Genomic DNA, 18,447 nt, shown 5'->3' with positions numbered 1-18,447 from the left:
CCCTGGCCTTCCTCTTCCTCCTTGCGTTCTGTCAAATTCCTCCAGCCTCTCTTTTTTTTTACAGGGTGCTTGCGCAAGTCTTGAAAGTCTTAATAAGTATGGAATTTTGAAACACTGTTTTCCAGACCTTGATAAGTCTTGAATTTTGTGTGAAAGTCTTAATAAAGTATGGGGAAAAAATGTGTGGTAGAATTTTACAGTATGCTCAAAGGCATTGTGAAATGAGAAATAGGAAGGTAGGCTATAAAACTATAATTTTACTAACTGGTCACGTACTGTATCAGCCTAATGAAATCAAACACTTGTTTGATGTGAAATTCATGTACTTGTGATTTTCATGTTTTGAAACGTTTTCATCAGTAAAAGCATAATTTACTGTGAATAATGCATTTGTTCATTGAATACTAGCCTATAAAAATTAACATTTCTAAGAGTTAGTACAATCTCAACCAATGAAGTAGGCAGTAGGCACACAAGTATACAAGTACATAAAGTTAAGGTCTTGGGGAAAAAAAATATCAGTTTTAAAAAAGTCTGGAAAAAGTCTGGAATTTTAATTTGGAAAAAGAGCAAGCACCCTGAAGATGATCTGCATGCATCCATGGAAGACTATTATAATACTGTAACCTAAACCAGAAAAAAAGCAGCACATTTTTCGCTATTCACACACTAAAAATGTATTGCAGCTTACCAGCAGGTGGTGCTACAGATCAGAACAGGTAGAAATCCCAATGCATGCCTCCAGTTTGCCATGTAAGTGGAGGTCTTGGGTACGTTCGCTTATCTCAGGGGCGTAGGAAGCAGCAGTGCCCTAGGAAGGTCCTTACTCTGGCATTGCCTCTCTAAACGTATGGTGGTGTAGCCTAAACCGTTGGAGCATCGGACCGGCTAGACTGCCACAGATGCTTTTTGGTGACGTGGCAGCATAATGCCGCGGGGATGTGCGTCTTCAACAGGGCTCTCACAGAGAACTGAAATTTTTCCTGCAGGTTGTCTGTGAATCCCTGAATATGAAGGAGGGTATCAAGAGTGTAATTCTACACCCTTGATTCCAATCAGCATGCAATACTCAGGATAAAAGCGTGTCAATAGCAACAGAGATAGTTTAAAGTTGGCTTTTTTGATTGTTTAAAAGGCACAACTTCAATGTAGGTTAAGCTAAAACAACCTGTGTTAGATTTGGACACGTTCGTGAATGAATCATAAGTGGCAGGATTTGAAATTTGTTCCTAATTTTTAATGTTTCCATTAAAGGACAATATTGGACCACAGAGATCTCTCTCTCTCTCTCTCTCTTTTATTTATATATATATATATATATATATATATATATATATATATATATATATATATATATATATATATATATATATATATATATATATATATATATATATATATATATATATATATGCAGTTGACTTGTGTGCCTTTTTACCAGTTTATCAGATGAGTTAGGTCACACCTATTTCTGCCGGTTTGCTATAACCTTTAAGCAAAACCTCACCTGAGGGATTTGGCCAGAAAAGGCAAGAAATCTGCAGATTTAATCCAGAGATTAGAGAAGTTCAGACGGGCAATATTTGAAATCTTAAAAAATAACAAACTAATTTTAGCTGACGTGTGGACTCCATGATGAAGGCTTTAATAGCTGCTTGCATTTCTTTTTTATTTGTCGCCGTGTCATGTCTTCGCAGATTTGTCAGAACCGTGGTATGGTGGGTCTGGTTGCTTTACAGTGTCCAGACAGCCTTCCTTTACAAAAACAGGACAATGTAATATTTGTCGTTGTGGTTTATAGTGCCTTTTTTTTTAAACCACATCTTGTTCAGGCGACAAAGACAAGTGGTGACAGGAAGGGATCATTTCCCTTCCTACCTCCTTTCCTTCGCCCTCCTTTCCTTCCATCTTCAGCTCTGAGACCCACATTGCAACTATGATGGCCAGGGTTAGGGAGGGGGGGGGAGCTCTGCTCGCTCTTTTCAGCTCCCTCCACCTCCTCTCTGTGCTTTGTGGAGCTCTCTTTGCCTCCTAATTTTAATTTGAGTCTGTCTCTTCCTGTATCCTCTCCTCTCTGTGTTTGTACGAGCGAGGCCCTGAGCATATTCTAATCTCCCGGTTCCATATTAGTGCTTCGCCTGCAGCACCTTCATTAGTTGTTCAGCCACGGCTCAGGGCGTGTGCCGCTCCAGCAGCAGCAGCAGCAGCAGCAGCAACGGCGGCGGCACATCTGAATATACATGCAGGGCTGCCGCTCGGATAAACACCTACACCTGGACGCAGGTTTACATGTGCTGAAAACATGTGAGAGTGTGTCTGCGTGCGATTATGCATGCACTCGCGCATGGGCTGTCTCAGATCCCGCCATCGCTGGTGGTAAGGACACTGCTGCCACCTGCTGGTTAATGGGAGAACTGCTCAGCCTGAGCAAAGTCACGTAGGACAGCAGCACTGCTCTGGCATCTCAGAGGATGAGCTCATCTCCAGTTTGGTGAGCATATCGAGTGCCCTCCCTCCCTAATACAGGATCTGGTTACAAAGAGGGAGAGAAAAGGGAGAGGGGACGGATCCATACAAGCTTGAGTTGCTGGAAGAGGACAGCTACCATGAATTATTTACCATGTATATTATGTACAGGCAATATCTCTCTGTCATCATCACTACTGGCCGTAACACAGAGCTTTGGATTTAAAGAACAAACAGAACGGGGCTGCTCAGCCCTCATTCTCCTCGTTTATTTCCATCATATTTCCCTCTCTGCCATTCAGATTTTATATTTTAGTTTTGGAATTGACTTTGGAGAGTCAAGAGTCCATCTTTCTGGATGGACACATTTATTATCATGCAAAGTGTTCATGCACAACACTTAATTCAATCCAACCGAAAAAAATCTATATATATATTCCATCCAACCAGTCCTTTGGGATTTTTTTGCCCACTTTGATATTGCAATTTAGACTTAGATTTAGACAACTTTATTTGTCATTTTGTAAGCACAAAGTGCGTACAGAATGAAATTTCGTTTGCATACAGCTTGAAAAATCACAGTAAATTGCAGTAAATTTCAGGATAAAGATGCAGCAGCGTGGTATATTGTGCAGCTCTACTAAGATTATATAAATAAATTTGTAAAATGCATAAGTCAGAGGGGTTGCTGCTTTACAATAGGCTTTGCTTTGATCCAAAAAGTGGTGGTTCTGTAAATAAAGCATAAGCTTGAGTACCCCTATGGGTTTGGAAACAGTATCATAGACGTAGCGAGAATGGAGAATCAGCGGCTACATTTTTGATGGTCACTGCATAATTAAACATACATGAAGCTGAATCTGTAGATCAGTCGACCGTCTGCCACGTGTGTCACGGCTGGACAGGCCGCCATGAAAGTTCATTTGTTTTGATGCTCTGCGGCACAGATACAGTCACACCGAGAACAATATTGAGAAATGATTATAGTTTTTATAGATATGTGACTCATTGATCAAACTGTTGTAGTTTGGTTTCTAATTAATGATTAATTACTTATAGTACTTGTTCTTATATGCATACTGGAGTGTTTTTATAATGTGGACTAATGATGCTGAAGTTTGTATGCGAGTCAAGATTCCTGTTTTGTTCTTAGTTTAAGGGTTATTCCCTGGTTTGGCTCCAAATCTAAATAAATTGTTCTGGATTGTTCCTATATTACCCTTTCAGTTTCTCCTCAGATGACCCCTTTATGGCAGATTGGGTTATAATTAAGGACATTTAATAACCTGGCTACAGCAGCCCACCTTAAAATTGTGTTATGAATGTGCTGTAAAGCTGATATTAACGTTTAATCTGTGTGTTGTTCAACCTTCAGACAGCAGAAAGCCTACGTCGCCACACAGGGACCCCTGGCTGAGACCACCGAGGATTTCTGGAGGATGCTGTGGGAGCACAACTCCACCATCGTGGTCATGCTCACCAAGCTACGAGAAATGGGCCGGGTAATGCAAAAAAAAAAAAAAAAAAAAAAACCTCTCACGCCCAGAACCCCAAAGATGCACCCACCCGTAAGGCGACGGAGCCGCTGCGAGCGGCCGATAGCCATCTAGAACACGTCGGCCCCGGCTCAGCTAAGCCGCTGCGCCGGGGCCGCTCAAATATTAATTCATTCCAGACCTGAACAATAACTGCAGCTCAAAGTTTACCTGCTTATCTGCGTGGCTCGGAACGCGGCCGGGTTCAAATCGGGCCGCCTCGGTGTCAGATTTGTCAATATCTGGGCGCATTCCAAGCATGCTGATATCTCCAGCACTCTGCGCTTTAAAATGAGATCTGCTGAAGCCAGAGTTTATTTCTGTTTGCACATCCGCCGCGTCTGATAACGTAACGCGCTGATGGGAAATCTTTGCGCACCGTTAGGGTGGAAATATTTAACAGAGTTTCAGGGTTATCCCCCCCCCCCCCCCCCCCCTCGCAGAGGAAGATAAATGAGAGCGGGCCGCTTCATCGTGGAGGCGCTCAGAGCCTCGCTGGAATGTTTTTCACATTTTGTCCATTTACAACCACTGGATCCAGTGTTTTATTAGGCTTTACGTAATAAGACAGAGACAGAGTGATTATTTTCTGTTTTCTTTACTTTGACTAGGCCATTGCGCTTTGATTCAAACCCTTCCCATTATCACTCCAGTTGTTGTCCTGCTGGAAGGTGAAGCTCCAGCCTAGCTAAAGTGTTTATCTGTCCCTGGTTTCTGTGGGACCACGCTTCCTTCTTGGTGCTTTTCTGCCCTGATCGCTCTGAATTTACACACCATTTGTTTTTTGCATCCACTCTGTCCGACTTCCCGTTCTCTGCTGAAGACACGCATCCCCGCGGCATTATGCTGCCACCACCGGGTGTCGCAGAGGGGGTGGCGTTAACTGAGCTTTTACTCCTGGATTTGGCTCCATTCGTCTTAAATCAGCTTAAATCAACTTTTTGCAAAGCGCTTTTTCCAGTTTCAATGATTGGGGGGGAAAAGAAGCATTTAGCAAAAACCTCTAACGGCTCCTTCTAAAGATAAAGTCTGCAGAACCGTTTCGGTCCCCCATCAAATAAATCTGAGCTGCTTCTGCTGATGATTTAGGCGATCCTGACATTACTCAGCTGCAATTTGGGGCTTTTATCACCCTCTCCAACCGTAAGCGCAGCTGACAGAAATAAAAGGCCTCATGATTGTAGTCAAGAACGCTAACAAATTATGTAAATATTTTGTCACCGAAGATGAATCAGTTTTTTTCTGAAACGTTAGGCTAGTCTTTTGGGGATTCTCTTTTGTAAACGCAGACGTCTCAGTCACCGAAAAGGATTAATAACTTCCAGTAACCGACACTCGTTCAACAGGAAGTCGTTAAGTAAAAAGGAAAAAATGGGCTTTTATTGTTATTATTCCAAAGGATTTTTGCTGAAAATGTCTGTCTTTCTCTCGTTTGCAGGAGAAGTGCCATCAGTACTGGCCAGCAGAGCGTTCGGCCAGGTACCAGTACTTTGTGGTGGATCCCATGGCTGAGTACAACATGCCTCAGTACATCCTCAGAGAGTTCAAAGTCACAGATGCCCGGGTACGTCGGTTCGCTCAGCAGGGCAAAAAAAAAAAGAAAAAAGAAAGAAAACAGTGTGTCTGTGGACTTTTCTTCAAAACGAACAGCAATTCCCAGAAATCAGAGCATCCAACCAGAATCTAGCTTCCTTCCTAGGTCCAAAACCCCAGCAGTGGTGCTAAATGTTAAGAAACACACGGAGGTGATCAGAACATGTCCCGTGTTATTTTCCCTGACAGGCTGACACCCAGTGAATGCGCCGCGTTTACCCAGATTTAGAAACAGGAGGCTGCCTCTATAGATTGTCTGCGGTGTGTGTGATTGCTGTGAAAATACATGAAAAGCACAGCCTTGGGTCCCTGAGGGGGCCAGCACTGGAACTCCCTGTGATGCAGTAGTTTCAATGCGCTATAAATATCCTTCAGTGTCATCTGAAGGCTCCCACGGCTGCAACGCTCTAATCCCACATCCACTTCTTCTTTTATACACACGTGGCTCCCTGCCTCTGCAGTCCTGTGCAAACATGCAGGCCACTCCATCCGGATATACATTAAACAAAAGGCCCAAAGATCTGGACCGACTGATTAAATAAAAATATGTTGTTTCTGCGTGGGAGCTGCAGCCCTGCTGCTTATTTTATTTGCCACATGGGGAGCTGTCTGTAAAGTAGACCGTGTTGGTTTAACCGTACTGAAAATCCATATCTGCGCCCCTCAGGATGGACAATCCAGAACAATCCGCCAGTTCCAGTTCACCGACTGGCCCGAGCAGGGAGTGCCAAAAACCGGAGAGGGCTTCATCGACTTCATTGGACAAGTGCACAAAACTAAGGAGCAGTTTGGACAGGACGGACCAATCACTGTACACTGCAGGTGAGAAGGGTGCAGGTTAAAGACTTAGCCAAGAGGGATCGCTTTAAAACATTCAGAATCGATTGTCTGCAATCAGAACTCTGTCTTTTTATCCTGTAGGGTTCAGTTTGTTGGTTAAATATTAAATAAAAAACTGCATTTGTGGTCAGAGGTTTCCATACATGCAGACGTCACACGTCGTCTCTGGGTTTGTTTGAGCCATTCTTTGTTCAGTTAAGTTTTATTTTAAAAACAGGAACTGGCTGCACAGGTTTGAACTTGTTATGAGTCTAATCCCCACATGGCGAAAATTCTTCATTCAAACTCTTATATTTACAGACGCCCTGCCCTCTATCTGCTTAAATGGCTCCTAATAGGTTTGCACCTCTGCTTCAGGATTTCTGTAGCCATTAATACGTTAGTAGAGCTCATTTAAAACGATTGATTTCCTGGAACAGCCTCTGCTTTCAAACATTTTCAACAGAACTGAGGTCAGGGCTACTCCTTAAGCTAAATATTAGCCTGTGAAATGCATTTTAATGCCAGCTTTTATGCCTATTTGGGAGCCATTGTACTGTTAGAAACCCCAATTGAGTCCAAGTTTCAACTATGAAGCTTTAGATATGAGCTAAACGTATGAAATATTCTTTCTACTGTGGGCATGAAACAATCCCCCAGCACGATGCTGCCACCACCGTGCTTGACTCCTCTTTCCTGTTTGAAACTGCCGTCTCCACTTCTTTTTTTACTCAGGTAAAGTTTGAGCTAAATTTGGGTCTTTTAACAGAATAACGGTCAGAAAAGCACTGTTTATGATTGATAAAGTATAGGTAAAAGTGTCGTGTTGAACAAACCAGACGAGGAGCTAAAGAATGGTTCAAACGGCCAGGATTCAATTTACAGAAAACACAACAAGCTGGCGGAGTCTCAGAAAGCGTGCAGCGAGATTATCTGACGAGGATTAGAAAGCTTTGCTTCACTTTTTAAACGCAGTGCTTTCTTATTAATCTGAGCTATTAATTTGGGCTTTAATCAGGTCAAATCTCCAGCATCCACGTCTCTGAAACAGCTTCTCAACATTCCTCATTTAGATACGTGGCCTCCTTGGTAATTTTATCTGCTTTATTGTGAGCGGATGCTAATGTTCCTGCAGCGCTTCCCTTGCAGACTTCAGTAAAAGTAATAACACTAAAATGAAAGAACACTCTTCAGGTTATTTTTGCCCTCCGAGAAACTCCCGGCATCAATCGCGTGAGGCTTCATTTCACTGTAAAAGGCAGTAATGAGTATCTGCGTCTCCACAGTGCCGGGGTAGGCAGGACCGGAGTCTTCATCACCCTCAGCATCGTGCTGGAGCGCATGAGGTACGAGGGTGTGGTGGACCTCTTCCAGACGGTGAAGACGCTCCGCACCCAGCGGCCCGCCATGGTGCAGACCGAGGTGAGGACGACGAGCCGACGCCCGCGACGCTGTTTGAAAGTTAATGTTATATAGCTGTGAGATTTAAGACCGATGCTGTCCAAAGTGTCCTCCTCTTTTTTTTGGGATGGGCGGCACAAAAACAAAGACTTAGTGACAAATCCCACTTTAATAGGGGCTTTAGTGGTGCATCAGAAATCCCACCACAAACTCATGTGGCATTACGGCAGCTTTTCAGATTTTTGTCAAGCAAACACATAAACCCTGTAGCAGGGAACGGATATTAAAAACAGTCTTAGGGTGAATTTAAATGGTGTTTTCTTTTTTTTTTTTTAAGCTGAGCAAAGAGACTCCCTACAGCAGCCATACATGTTACAACCACAAACAATGTATTTCACTGGGGTTTCTGTGATAGATCAACACAATACATTTTCAACTGCTGCCAAAAACTCTTAGTTGGATTTAGATCTAGGGAACTCTAACAGGTGAACATGGTTTGAGTTAAATCCGTCTCATTTTAACCCTGGGTCCTGCTCCGTCCCCGTCTATTGCAGCTTCCAGCAGGTTTCCTCTGGGGTGGACCTGTATTCAGCTCTTATCTGCACATACTGAAGAACAGCGTCATGAATTCACCGCCATGGTGCTTTTATGGCGACGTTTTTCCACCGCACAGTGTTTTACACGCAACTTTCATTTTGGTCTCCTCTGACCTCTTTTACGTGTTTATTGTGTTTCCCGCGTGGCTAAAAGGACTTTTTATGGCTTCCTTCTTGGGAGATTGTGCTCCACAGGTTTATCCCCGACCTGTCGGTTGTCTTCCTCCTTCTTCATGATGCAGCCGCCGCCATATTTAAACAGCATAGGGTGAATTTTCTTCCATTATCGTTGCAAGCAAAGAACACGTTTTGCAAATGGAAATTTGAAAAAAAATTAAACTTTGAAAAACTTCTTAATAAAAACAACGGCTTTGAGAGTAATTTTGGTGAGAGTAACGTTGTTGTTTTCTCAGATTTTATTTATCCAAACGAAAAAAATCCCCAAAGACTTTTTTTTTCATAAAAAAAAAGTTATACTAATTTTATATTTTCGACTTTTATTTTTTCAAATATCTATTTCAGAATGAGTTTTACGAATTGCATTCTTTTCAAATTGCAGATCAAATTCTCTTCACTTCTCGCTCCAGTGAAAATATCGTTAACGTCCGTGCAGACCAATAGAAATGCGTCTTCGCCCCCAGAAGTGAACATTATCTGTTTTGAAAATAATGCAATTCGAAAAATCAGTCTGCAAAGATCAGTAAAAAATTTAAAAAAAAAAAAGAAATAAAATCTGAGAAAATAGCAAAATTACTTTTTTGTATTAAGAAGTTTAATTTCTGGATTGCATTCTTTTCAAACTTTAATTTATAAAAACATGTTCTTCGCTTGCAAACCTATTGGGACCAAATTCACCCCATAGGACGGTGTGTTCAGGGCGTTAGCACATACACACCTTCCTTGGTCGCCATGTTTGTTCACTAATGTTCTCTCAAAGAACAGCTTCACTGACAGTAAGACTGATTTACACACCGGTGGACTGGAATTACTTATTAGACTGGATTTTATCTAGAGATAAACGGAGCTGAATAACTATGCAGGCAACACCTTTCAGATATTAATGTGTAAAAAAAACTCTGCGTTACAATTATGCTTCACTTTGTGTTGGTCTATCACATAAAATGTCAAAGTTCAATATGTAAAAATAATCATAAGGCACTGCAGCAGGCTATTGGAATAATCATTAGTGGATTTAAAGAGGAATCAGACTTGCTCACTTCTTCTTCTTCTTCTTCTTCTTCTTCTTCTTCTCTGTAGGACCAGTACCAGCTGTGCTACAGGGCAGCACTGGAGTACCTGGGAAGCTTTGACCACTATGCAACGTAACCACTCTCACTGAAGCAGCTTTCCCCGGTCAGACCTCTCAGGAGTGTGCCAAGTGTCCCATTTCAGCCGCCATCCATCCAAATCACTTGACCCACCCAGCCAACCACCCCCCCCCCCCGCCCCCCCACAACTCCAACTCTCGACCCCCGGCACCCGCCTCGCAGCTATCGGAGAGGTGGAGAACGGGACGGGCTTACCGCCATCTGTCAGGGGTTATCGCAACCAATTACAGAGCTATAGGTCGAGATCAGCGACCCGCCCGATATTTTCGCTTTAAAGATGACAGAACCATCCCAGAGACAACTGTAAACGTGACAACTCTTGTACAGACGCGACAGAGCAGACTCGAGTCGAAGCCAAACCTCCCTGATTGTCCGAGGCTACTGGTAGCACAAAGAGAGCAGACGCTCACTTTTCATCCTCTGTTTGGTCATTTCGTCAGTATGATTCACTACGAGTTATTGTTTAGTATGATGTTTTTTTATGTTTTTATTAATCATTTTAACGCCAGACATTTCTTTTTGTGTTTTGTTTTTCTCACACGAAGCAAGCATTATATTCATAATCGTTTTTAGGGTACTTTAGCACACGTGGACGTGTTTGTGACGTCCGCTCGACACTAATCCAGGAGGACCGCTGTTCTCTAAGCTGCTGTCAGGTTTCTCCTACTGCGCCGTGTTTGTTTCCATTCGTTTTATGTTCCGAACGTTCCTTTTTGCTCGTTGTCAGCTCAACAACTCCGATTGCCTTTTTCACTTGCCGTTACGAAAAAAATCAACTTTGAGGAGATTTGATTGGAGAACACAGACTTGCTGCAGTTGTCCCTCTGTAACCGCAGCAGACACACAAAGCCGCAAAGAGGTGCACAGAAATGCGAAGCACATCATTTCTGTTTTTTGTTGTTTTGTTTTTTTTTGTTGTTGTGGGGGTGGGAGGGAGGGTTGTTTTTCATCAGAAGCCTATGGCATTGAGGCCTTCATGCTCCACAGCGGAGAACAAAGCAGACTTTTTGTACCCAAAGGGTAGGCGACAGGACAATATAAACTCACGATCTCTGAATAAAGTCAAGATGCTCTTCAAGTCCCTTTTCCCCCGTCGTCGCCTCGCTTGCCGCCGAGCCCGGTCGGGTTCGCCGGAGTTGGAGCGGAGCAGAAGCGGTTTCGTCATGGGTTTGGGGAGCAGAGCCATCAGCATCGGTACTTGTACAGAATCAAACCATTCCTACAGAGGGACAGAAACTCAGCTCTTTGGACTGAAACCTGATATTTTATACAGAAATAGAACTATAAATATATATATATATACACACTCACATATATATAATTATGACTGATTATATATATGTACGATCACACATAGATATATACACAGCTTCAAAAATATATTGTTAAAAAGGAATAATTCTGCTGATCTATCTAGAGACACTGCAGAGCCTGCTGTCCTAGAGTGTGTATTAATGGAGACACCATTGTATCTACTGTACTACCATTGTAACTTCAACAGCTGGTTGTCCATGTGAGGAAACAGCACAACCCCCCCCCTCCCAAACCATCATCAAAGCCAACAGGTCTTCACTGGGCGAGCACACACCTACTACACGACCCGTGGGAATAGGACCGTCCGAGCCGATCGGATCGACAAAGGGGGATGGAGGGGGCTCGAAAAAACGCTGGCAAAAACAAAAAAAATGTTCATTTCTACCTTGTGAATGCTTAGTGCTGTAGGGGTTCAATCTGTTGTACACACAGTCTGTTTTCTATTTGTTGATAAAGAACTGGAACTAAAGAATCACATGTTGATGAAAAAGAAAAACCTTGATGTTAATAAAGTAAAATAATTGGGTTTTTGTACAAAGACCGGCTTTGGATGCTTTGATTTTGGAATTTTAAGCGTTTTCGAATATGTGCATGGTAACATTGACCACCCCAGAAGGCTATTCCACGTTTTTGGATTCATGCACAAAACAGCCCCGGGAAAGGTTGTCTGATTTATTTGTTCTTCATTGCTGAGAAAGGCTTCCATTGAGTGTCTAATGTGTTGTTATTTCCCTGTGTAACAAGCCTTGAATCTAATTAATCTCTTATCGCATTACCATAATCACAGACTGAAAGGTTCTTTGAGTACATTTAGTCGGTGAGGAAAAAGATGCCACATTATTAAAAAAAAATATGTAAAATGTAATAAAGACTTTTTGTAAAATTGAACATACTTTTTAAGGTTGGTCAAAGGATTTTGGCCCTTCCATATGGGCTCGATGACTTTAATATGAAAACAGGCAATGGTTGTTGCCTTATACAGAGGATGTGAGAAGCCTTTTAGCACTTCTACTGTATGATAATCTGCATAGAAAGTCTACGACACAATGACCCTAATGCCAAAGATGTTGTTTTCAATCCTTTTATCTGATTTTGTTGTATTTACATATGCTTCACATTTAAAATGGGCTTCCTATTCTTATTTTCTCCAAATATGGAAATATGGACACAATTGGCCTCATTTAATGAAAGTGTTTTGGTCAGAAACTATAGGGTACCGCACAGGACGAGTGGTTTGAATAGCAAAGGCAAAAAAATGCTCCTTTAATTAAAAAGGTGGCCGACCCCTGGTCTAGGAACTTTTAACAAGCAGCCCTCATTAGCATCTTTAACTAGGGTTTTAATACTCAACTCAGGGGCTAGGGTCCCTCAATCCGCCTTCAAAATGGGTAACACAAGAGAATATGCTATTCCAGTAAGCCAGCAAGTGGCTACAAGGAAACATCTTTCTCTAAAGTTGCTCATATCTATATTGCAATGAAGACACTGATTATGATTAGCCCACATTTTTCAGACTCTCTTCCATCCCCACGCTTTGTGAGCTTTAGCACCTCAACAACTAAAAATATACATTACCGTATTTTTCGGACCATAAGGTGCACTAAATATTCTTCCTAAGTGCGTACTATCACTCCGCCCCTTCACGTACACAGTTCTCAGTCCATCTCTGTCGGGAGGACGGAGAAGTTGGACTACACTGCCCTGTTTCTATCATAAGGACAAAATAAATGTAACTTTTATACCGAATCAACTTACTTGGTTTATTTTTGCTAGCCTGTACTTCGGGCGCGGACTCCCTAAAGGCTCCCACATACCGGGTGGTTCTGTGTGCATACTAGTGAGGTTTGTGGACTCTGCCTGACTTTCTGTGGATGCCTTACCCTTCATAGTCGAGCGTACTGTTGCCTACATTTCATGTGGAAAATTCCTACAATTCCCAGACTTTCTGCCAGTGGGACGAAGCGGCATAACGCATGGTAAAATCTGTGATTAACTAGCTGAGCACTTTCTTTTCTTTTCCAGCAGGCTGACACCTGTCAGTGAGAACAGAGAAGGACGGTGATGCTGCGCGTCCTGGAGACCGCCTGCTTGGAGCAGCTCAGTGTATCAAGCTTGGTGTCGCATAGAAAAGAGTGTAAAGACTTCTTGCCGCCGAGAAGTCTTAAAATTAAGCTTTGCACATACCTCTTGGGTGTGAACTACATCCGAGAATGTGGGGGTCTTTACATGAATGCCCTTCTAGTTTCGACATTACCATCAGGCAGTACTGTAGACGGCTAAAGGGTCCGATCAGGTAGTGACACAGTGTACCGTAACGCTCTGAATGTCCATTGAGCGGAGCGGCTTCGTTGCTTACCAAAGTTGTACTTACACATTTTAACAGATTTGAGCGCATTGTACCACATAAAATTGGTCAGTAAGCACAACAGTAATATCTAAAAAAGGCACACCATCAATTTGAGAAGATTTAGGGATTTTAAGTGTGCCTTATAGTCCGAAATATATGGTAACAATGGCCTGTCAAAGTCCATCCAACCAGCCATAAATATCTACCTTTCATTCAAAAAGTAACATGCATTACACTCATAATATGAAATATAATACCCAAACAAATATTATATTTAAGCAATCCTTTGTGGTTGCCATTTTGCAAGCAATGATGCTGCAATGGTGATTCGGATTACGGCACAGTTTTAGTAAGGATAGTAAGGGGGATAAAGAAATGTCCAAACCTCACTGTTAAACTGCCGTAAACCTTTACTTTTATTACCACTTCAATAAAACAAGGATTTTATTTTTAGGGCTTTTTTCATATCTTTAAACAGGGGAGCCAGTAAGTGTGGATGGCACTGTAAACTGTCTGTTCCTAGAGAAAAATACTATTATTTGGCAAAAATCATCTTCACCCTCCCATAAGTAACTATTTCAGAGCCTTCGGCCACATCTACCAGTCTGCTGCGACCGAACAGAGTTTGCTCAATTGTCATGATGATGGCTTAGTCATTTCTTAAAATGAACGTCTCTGGCGATTTCACATCAGAAAGACGGCATAATTTGTGTTTTCGTCTTTGCTCTCGTCAGATGTCTGGTGTGGCTGAGCTGTCCTTGGGAAAAGTGATGCTATTTTCGTGGACCGCTAAGAAGTGGACAGAATCTTATTCAGATGACAATGTTGGAAAAGTTTTCTGTTGTTACCACAGAGACTTTAAAAACATGCACAGGAGTTGGTTCAGTTGAAGATGAACCGAGTCTCCAACTCAGAACGCTTAGAGACAGAATCACAATCGCAGTCTCAATTTCTCATCAGCATATAAAGGTTCCTCAGTGATTCCTTCTGTGGCCTTTGCTAAATATTTTACTGTGCCAAAAGCAATATAAATGCAATTTAGAGAATTTTACACATACTAAAATTCCTTTTTACAAGAAAAGGTCTCCTGTAGTTCCACAAACCAATCAGGTTTAAGTTGTTTGGGGAATTTATTGTCTGTAGCCTTAGTTCTCAAACTGGAACAAATAATCCTTGTGGTACTTAGACTGCCTTTAAGGATACTCAGCAAAAACGTTGATATGATTACTTATAAGAGAATATAAAGTTAATAAGAACCAACACATAAAAAGAGGAACTGTTAACGAGCGTCTTTAAAGGGAAGCACAATGGAGGAAACCTTGATGTCACCCATTACAAACTGAGGTGTATTACATTAAACCAGAGACACATGGATGTAGTTGGATGCTCAGTGACCAACTAGTTTGTACATGCTAACCACCGTTAGCATATAAAAAAAAAAATAGTAATGTTTGTCTGCATATAATATGTAATGTATTTCTCCATTTTTTTCCCCTGTGAAATATGTTAGCAACATTTTTATTAAAGGAGGTTGTATAGCACTGCAAATGGAAAAATCTAGGAATGACCTCAAACCCAATTTACCCACGCAGTTTCACGTAGGCCTGTAAAAACCAGCTGGATTTGCCAACTAATATGCCATCACTCTATAGTAGTACAAGTGTTAACTATACATAGTTTTACAGTAATGTGCATCAACACTGTAGGAATTAAATTTAATTTAATCTAATTGATCCATGTTTAAAAACTAGTAGGATTTGCTAACTGAAATGCTCAGCGACCAGGCTAACTACTGCTAGCATATGGATGCTAGCAGTAGTTAGCCTGTACCAAATATACAATGCATGTATTTATATACATTGTATATTTAGCTTGAAATAGAAAGAAAAAAAAACTAGAACAGACTGCAAGTGTATCTTCACAGGTCTGTTTGAAACCCAGTGGCATTTGCTGACAAATATGCAAAGTTAACGACTGTTAGCATTTAAGTTAAAAATAAAAAAATGCAAAGGCATGCTTTAAACAATGTAAATATGTTAACTAAGGCAGGTAGCATAGTACTGTACGAGAAAAGATTCATGACATTTTTCCACCGTGGCTACTGTATGCAAGGCAGCCATATTAAATTTTGACATTTAGTCAGAAAACTCCAACTTTACAGCTGGAAGTCAGACTTCAAGTGAAGTTTCTGTTAAAACTAAAATCTGTGAATAGGCTAATTTGCGAGATAATAATGCAAGTATTTTATTTTCAAAAACCGTAGCACCATATTAAATGAAAGAGGATTGTGTAGCACAATTAATGAAAGTTTTAATGAGAAAAGTGTTTTTTTTTTCATTCTTTAAAAAAAGGCTTTTCCACTTAAAATTCTGACTTAAGAGGAGCTTTCTATTCATTTTCCTAATTAAGATATTTCAGTTTTAGAGTACAAAATGTAACTCATAACTAATTTGTACTCTTTAACTAATGCCAATGAATACAACCTTTTTTGTTTTCCATTTTTTTCGTTTTTATGAACTAACAAAGACTGACCAACTCCTGTTGTAATTTTTTTTAATGTCTCTGTACTTTGCTACTTGTTTATAAAGTGGTCTGAGAATAATTTTGTCCTGAATCCCTCTTGCAGCGCCTGCCTTCTCAAACTGTTCCCACAGCGGAGCAGTAGACCTCGATTTGTGCTAAATGTACCACCTTCTGCAAACAATCCAAAAATGAAATAACGTCTAAGAGACAATGACGAGCCGTGTTGATTCGGAAGCATCTGACAGCGCCGTTCGCTTCTCGCCTTAGAAGGGATTTTAAGGAATGAGTCACTGAAATGTTTTTTTTTTAATATATTTTCAAGCAGCTCTGGTAGTTTGTCGTTGAAACACCACTGCCATTTAAACATGAGGAAAATCCATCGACTCCACTTCTGAGTTTCATAGAATAACTACAAGCTACTTCAGCGAAAATAGTTGATATACTTTTGGTCGGCTTACATCATCCACTCTCATCTTCCCTGCAAATGCACAGTCGTCTTTGTGTCTGTATCATACATGAATCACACAAATGAACAAGGACTTTGCCTACGGCAGATGGTTTAGGTGATGGATTTGCTGCTCTGAGCGTGCAGTCGCAGACCCTGCCGACTGGGGTGAATCACATCTGAGGACACGAGAACACAAGCAGAACGCAGAGCTGGATTTAAGTGTCACATTTTGTTTACACCTAAATGCATCTATAGACCGCGCAGCATTGTGCTCGACGGAATAAAGCAGAATCACGTTGCTGATCCGATTGTGCGCTCAGCTCGGAGCAGCACTGCAGAAATTCACACCTCTAATGGTGTTGCTGCTCTTTGTGTTGGCGCGCCGCTGTTATCTCTGCTGTGCAGAGCAGAGCTTAGTTTTAGCGCTAATAATAATATTCAGTTCATGACAGCTAATAGCGTGCCCACATGAAGCTCATTTACAGGAGTAAATTGTTTTGACTGCAACTTGTCTCTGTTTTGCCGGGCTGCGTTGTGTGGGGCAGAATTCTGGCTGTGTGCATTTTACAAAATGTTGTTTTGGATACCACGCCGGCAACTGGCATCACTGTGGCTGGATAAACAAACTTTCTGCATGCTGTGTTATACCTCTGCAGTAGTTTTAATTTGTCTCTCTCTGAACATCTGTGTTTAACGTGGAAAATGGCAGAACTGGCATGCTTAGGAGGCACAATGCTTCATCTGAACGGGTAAGGATATTTCAAATCACAGGCCTGACGGACCTACGCTGCTGGTTTTGACAGTACACTGGATCACGTGTTTGGCTCATGTGTCGCAGAAATAGCGCGCAGTCTAACCAAGACGCAGAGGACCGTGAAGCGGAGTTACTCTGCCTGAAGATCAAGGAGCACTTGGAGGAAATGTTCTCCGACGGCCACCTGGCGGAGGACGGCTTCCTGCTGAAGCACATGCAGAAGAACAAGCAGGGTTACGTCAGCCTCAAGCTTCTCACTTGTCTGAAAAAGGTAAACCCGGCGTCCCAGTTTCGTGTGCTCTCTCTGGAGCAGTTTGAATGGAAACCAAGCTAAAATGTTAAATATTTGCCACAGATAAAGGCCCTGACCGCAAACTGGTACATGACTCTTGCGGCCGCAGAGTGCTCAGACCTTCTGGAGCTGAACGACGAATGCACCAAGGTCCGACGCAAAGAGCCTCTTCCTCAGTGGCTGATGTGCTCCCCCACCAGCCGGCTCCTCCTCATCTGGGACGCTTCCGAGGAGCAGAGCGGAGGAGACGCAGCGGACTCGGGGCAGCCTTCGCTCTTGCTGAGCGTCCTCCAGAGGTTCGGGATTCCGGGTGACGTGGCTTCAGTCTGGATCCTGCATCCCGGAGAGGAGCTTCCCAAGGAACTGCAATGCTACGCCAAGCGCCACAGAGAGCTCGGCCAGCTCTTGTGTGCCGTGATCAAGTTTAATAGCTTGGAGTCGGTCCGTAGGGCCTTCAGCGCTCTCGCAGAAGAGAAGATTGATGGGAGGGGCCTGTGCGTGGTGCCTTTGGGATGGCAATCAGTGCAGGGCATCAACAAGCCTGACCCATCAGAGAAGAACAAAGGAGACGGGACATGTTCCATGGGAGATCCTCTGGAAAGTTCTCCCTCACCTCTCACGGTTTCTGAAGAAACAGCCGAAGCACACCATCCTCAAGCGTGCCAGGATATCTCCAGCTCCAGTAAGAACTCATTGCGAGGATTAACAAAGAGGTACAACTGGACAGACTGGTGCTCCGGAGACCGTAATACACAGATTTCTCAGTGCCCATGGGTACTGAAACGCAAATCTGCAGCCAGTGCAGCAAAGCCCGTGATGGCAGAGAACCTGAAAACAACTGGCTTAATACTAAAAGTCCTGCGGCAGCCCTTTGGCCCCGGTGATACTAAGGGTTTTCAAGCCAGAAGGCAGAGATACGACATTCTTGGATGAAAGAGCCTTATTGGAGATCTAGAAGAATACTTAGCTAAGAAAATAAAAATAAAACAGTGATAAGAAGACAGAACATGTATTTATATTAAAGAAGTAAG

General features: G+C 42.3%; 2 protein-coding genes across 23 annotated transcripts in view; both read left to right on the top strand.

Moving 5' to 3' along the window:
• LOC105931007 (protein tyrosine phosphatase receptor type F) overlaps positions 1 to 11,940 on the top strand; it is a 280,629-nt gene extending 268,689 nt beyond the window's left edge. For all 22 annotated transcript variants that reach the window (XM_036138431.1, XM_036138434.1, XM_036138432.1 and 19 more), the window contains 5 exons: positions 3,842 to 3,968; positions 5,440 to 5,565; positions 6,262 to 6,416; positions 7,700 to 7,835; positions 9,668 to 11,940. In XM_036138431.1, coding sequence (XP_035994324.1) covers positions 3,842 to 3,968; positions 5,440 to 5,565; positions 6,262 to 6,416; positions 7,700 to 7,835; positions 9,668 to 9,736 — 613 coding nt within the window. In that variant the 3' untranslated portion in view covers positions 9,737 to 11,940. The remainder of the gene's footprint in view (positions 1 to 3,841; positions 3,969 to 5,439; positions 5,566 to 6,261; positions 6,417 to 7,699; positions 7,836 to 9,667) is intronic.
• Positions 11,941 to 16,657: 4,717 nt separating this feature from the next.
• Positions 16,658 to 18,447, top strand: LOC105930999 (la-related protein 6). The gene is made up of 3 exons (XM_012869471.3): positions 16,658 to 17,119; positions 17,209 to 17,395; positions 17,480 to 18,447. The coding sequence occupies exons 1-3, from the start codon at positions 17,073 to 17,075 to the stop codon at positions 18,347 to 18,349; spliced, it is 1,104 nt and encodes a 367-aa protein (XP_012724925.2). The 5' UTR covers positions 16,658 to 17,072; the 3' UTR covers positions 18,350 to 18,447.

The sequence above is a fragment of the Fundulus heteroclitus genome, chromosome 6, assembly GCF_011125445.2.
Source record: "Fundulus heteroclitus isolate FHET01 chromosome 6, MU-UCD_Fhet_4.1, whole genome shotgun sequence".
NCBI lineage: Eukaryota > Metazoa > Chordata > Actinopteri > Cyprinodontiformes > Fundulidae > Fundulus > Fundulus heteroclitus.
The sequence above is the reverse complement of the archived record's forward strand: the minus strand, read 5'-3'. Positions and strand labels throughout refer to the sequence as shown.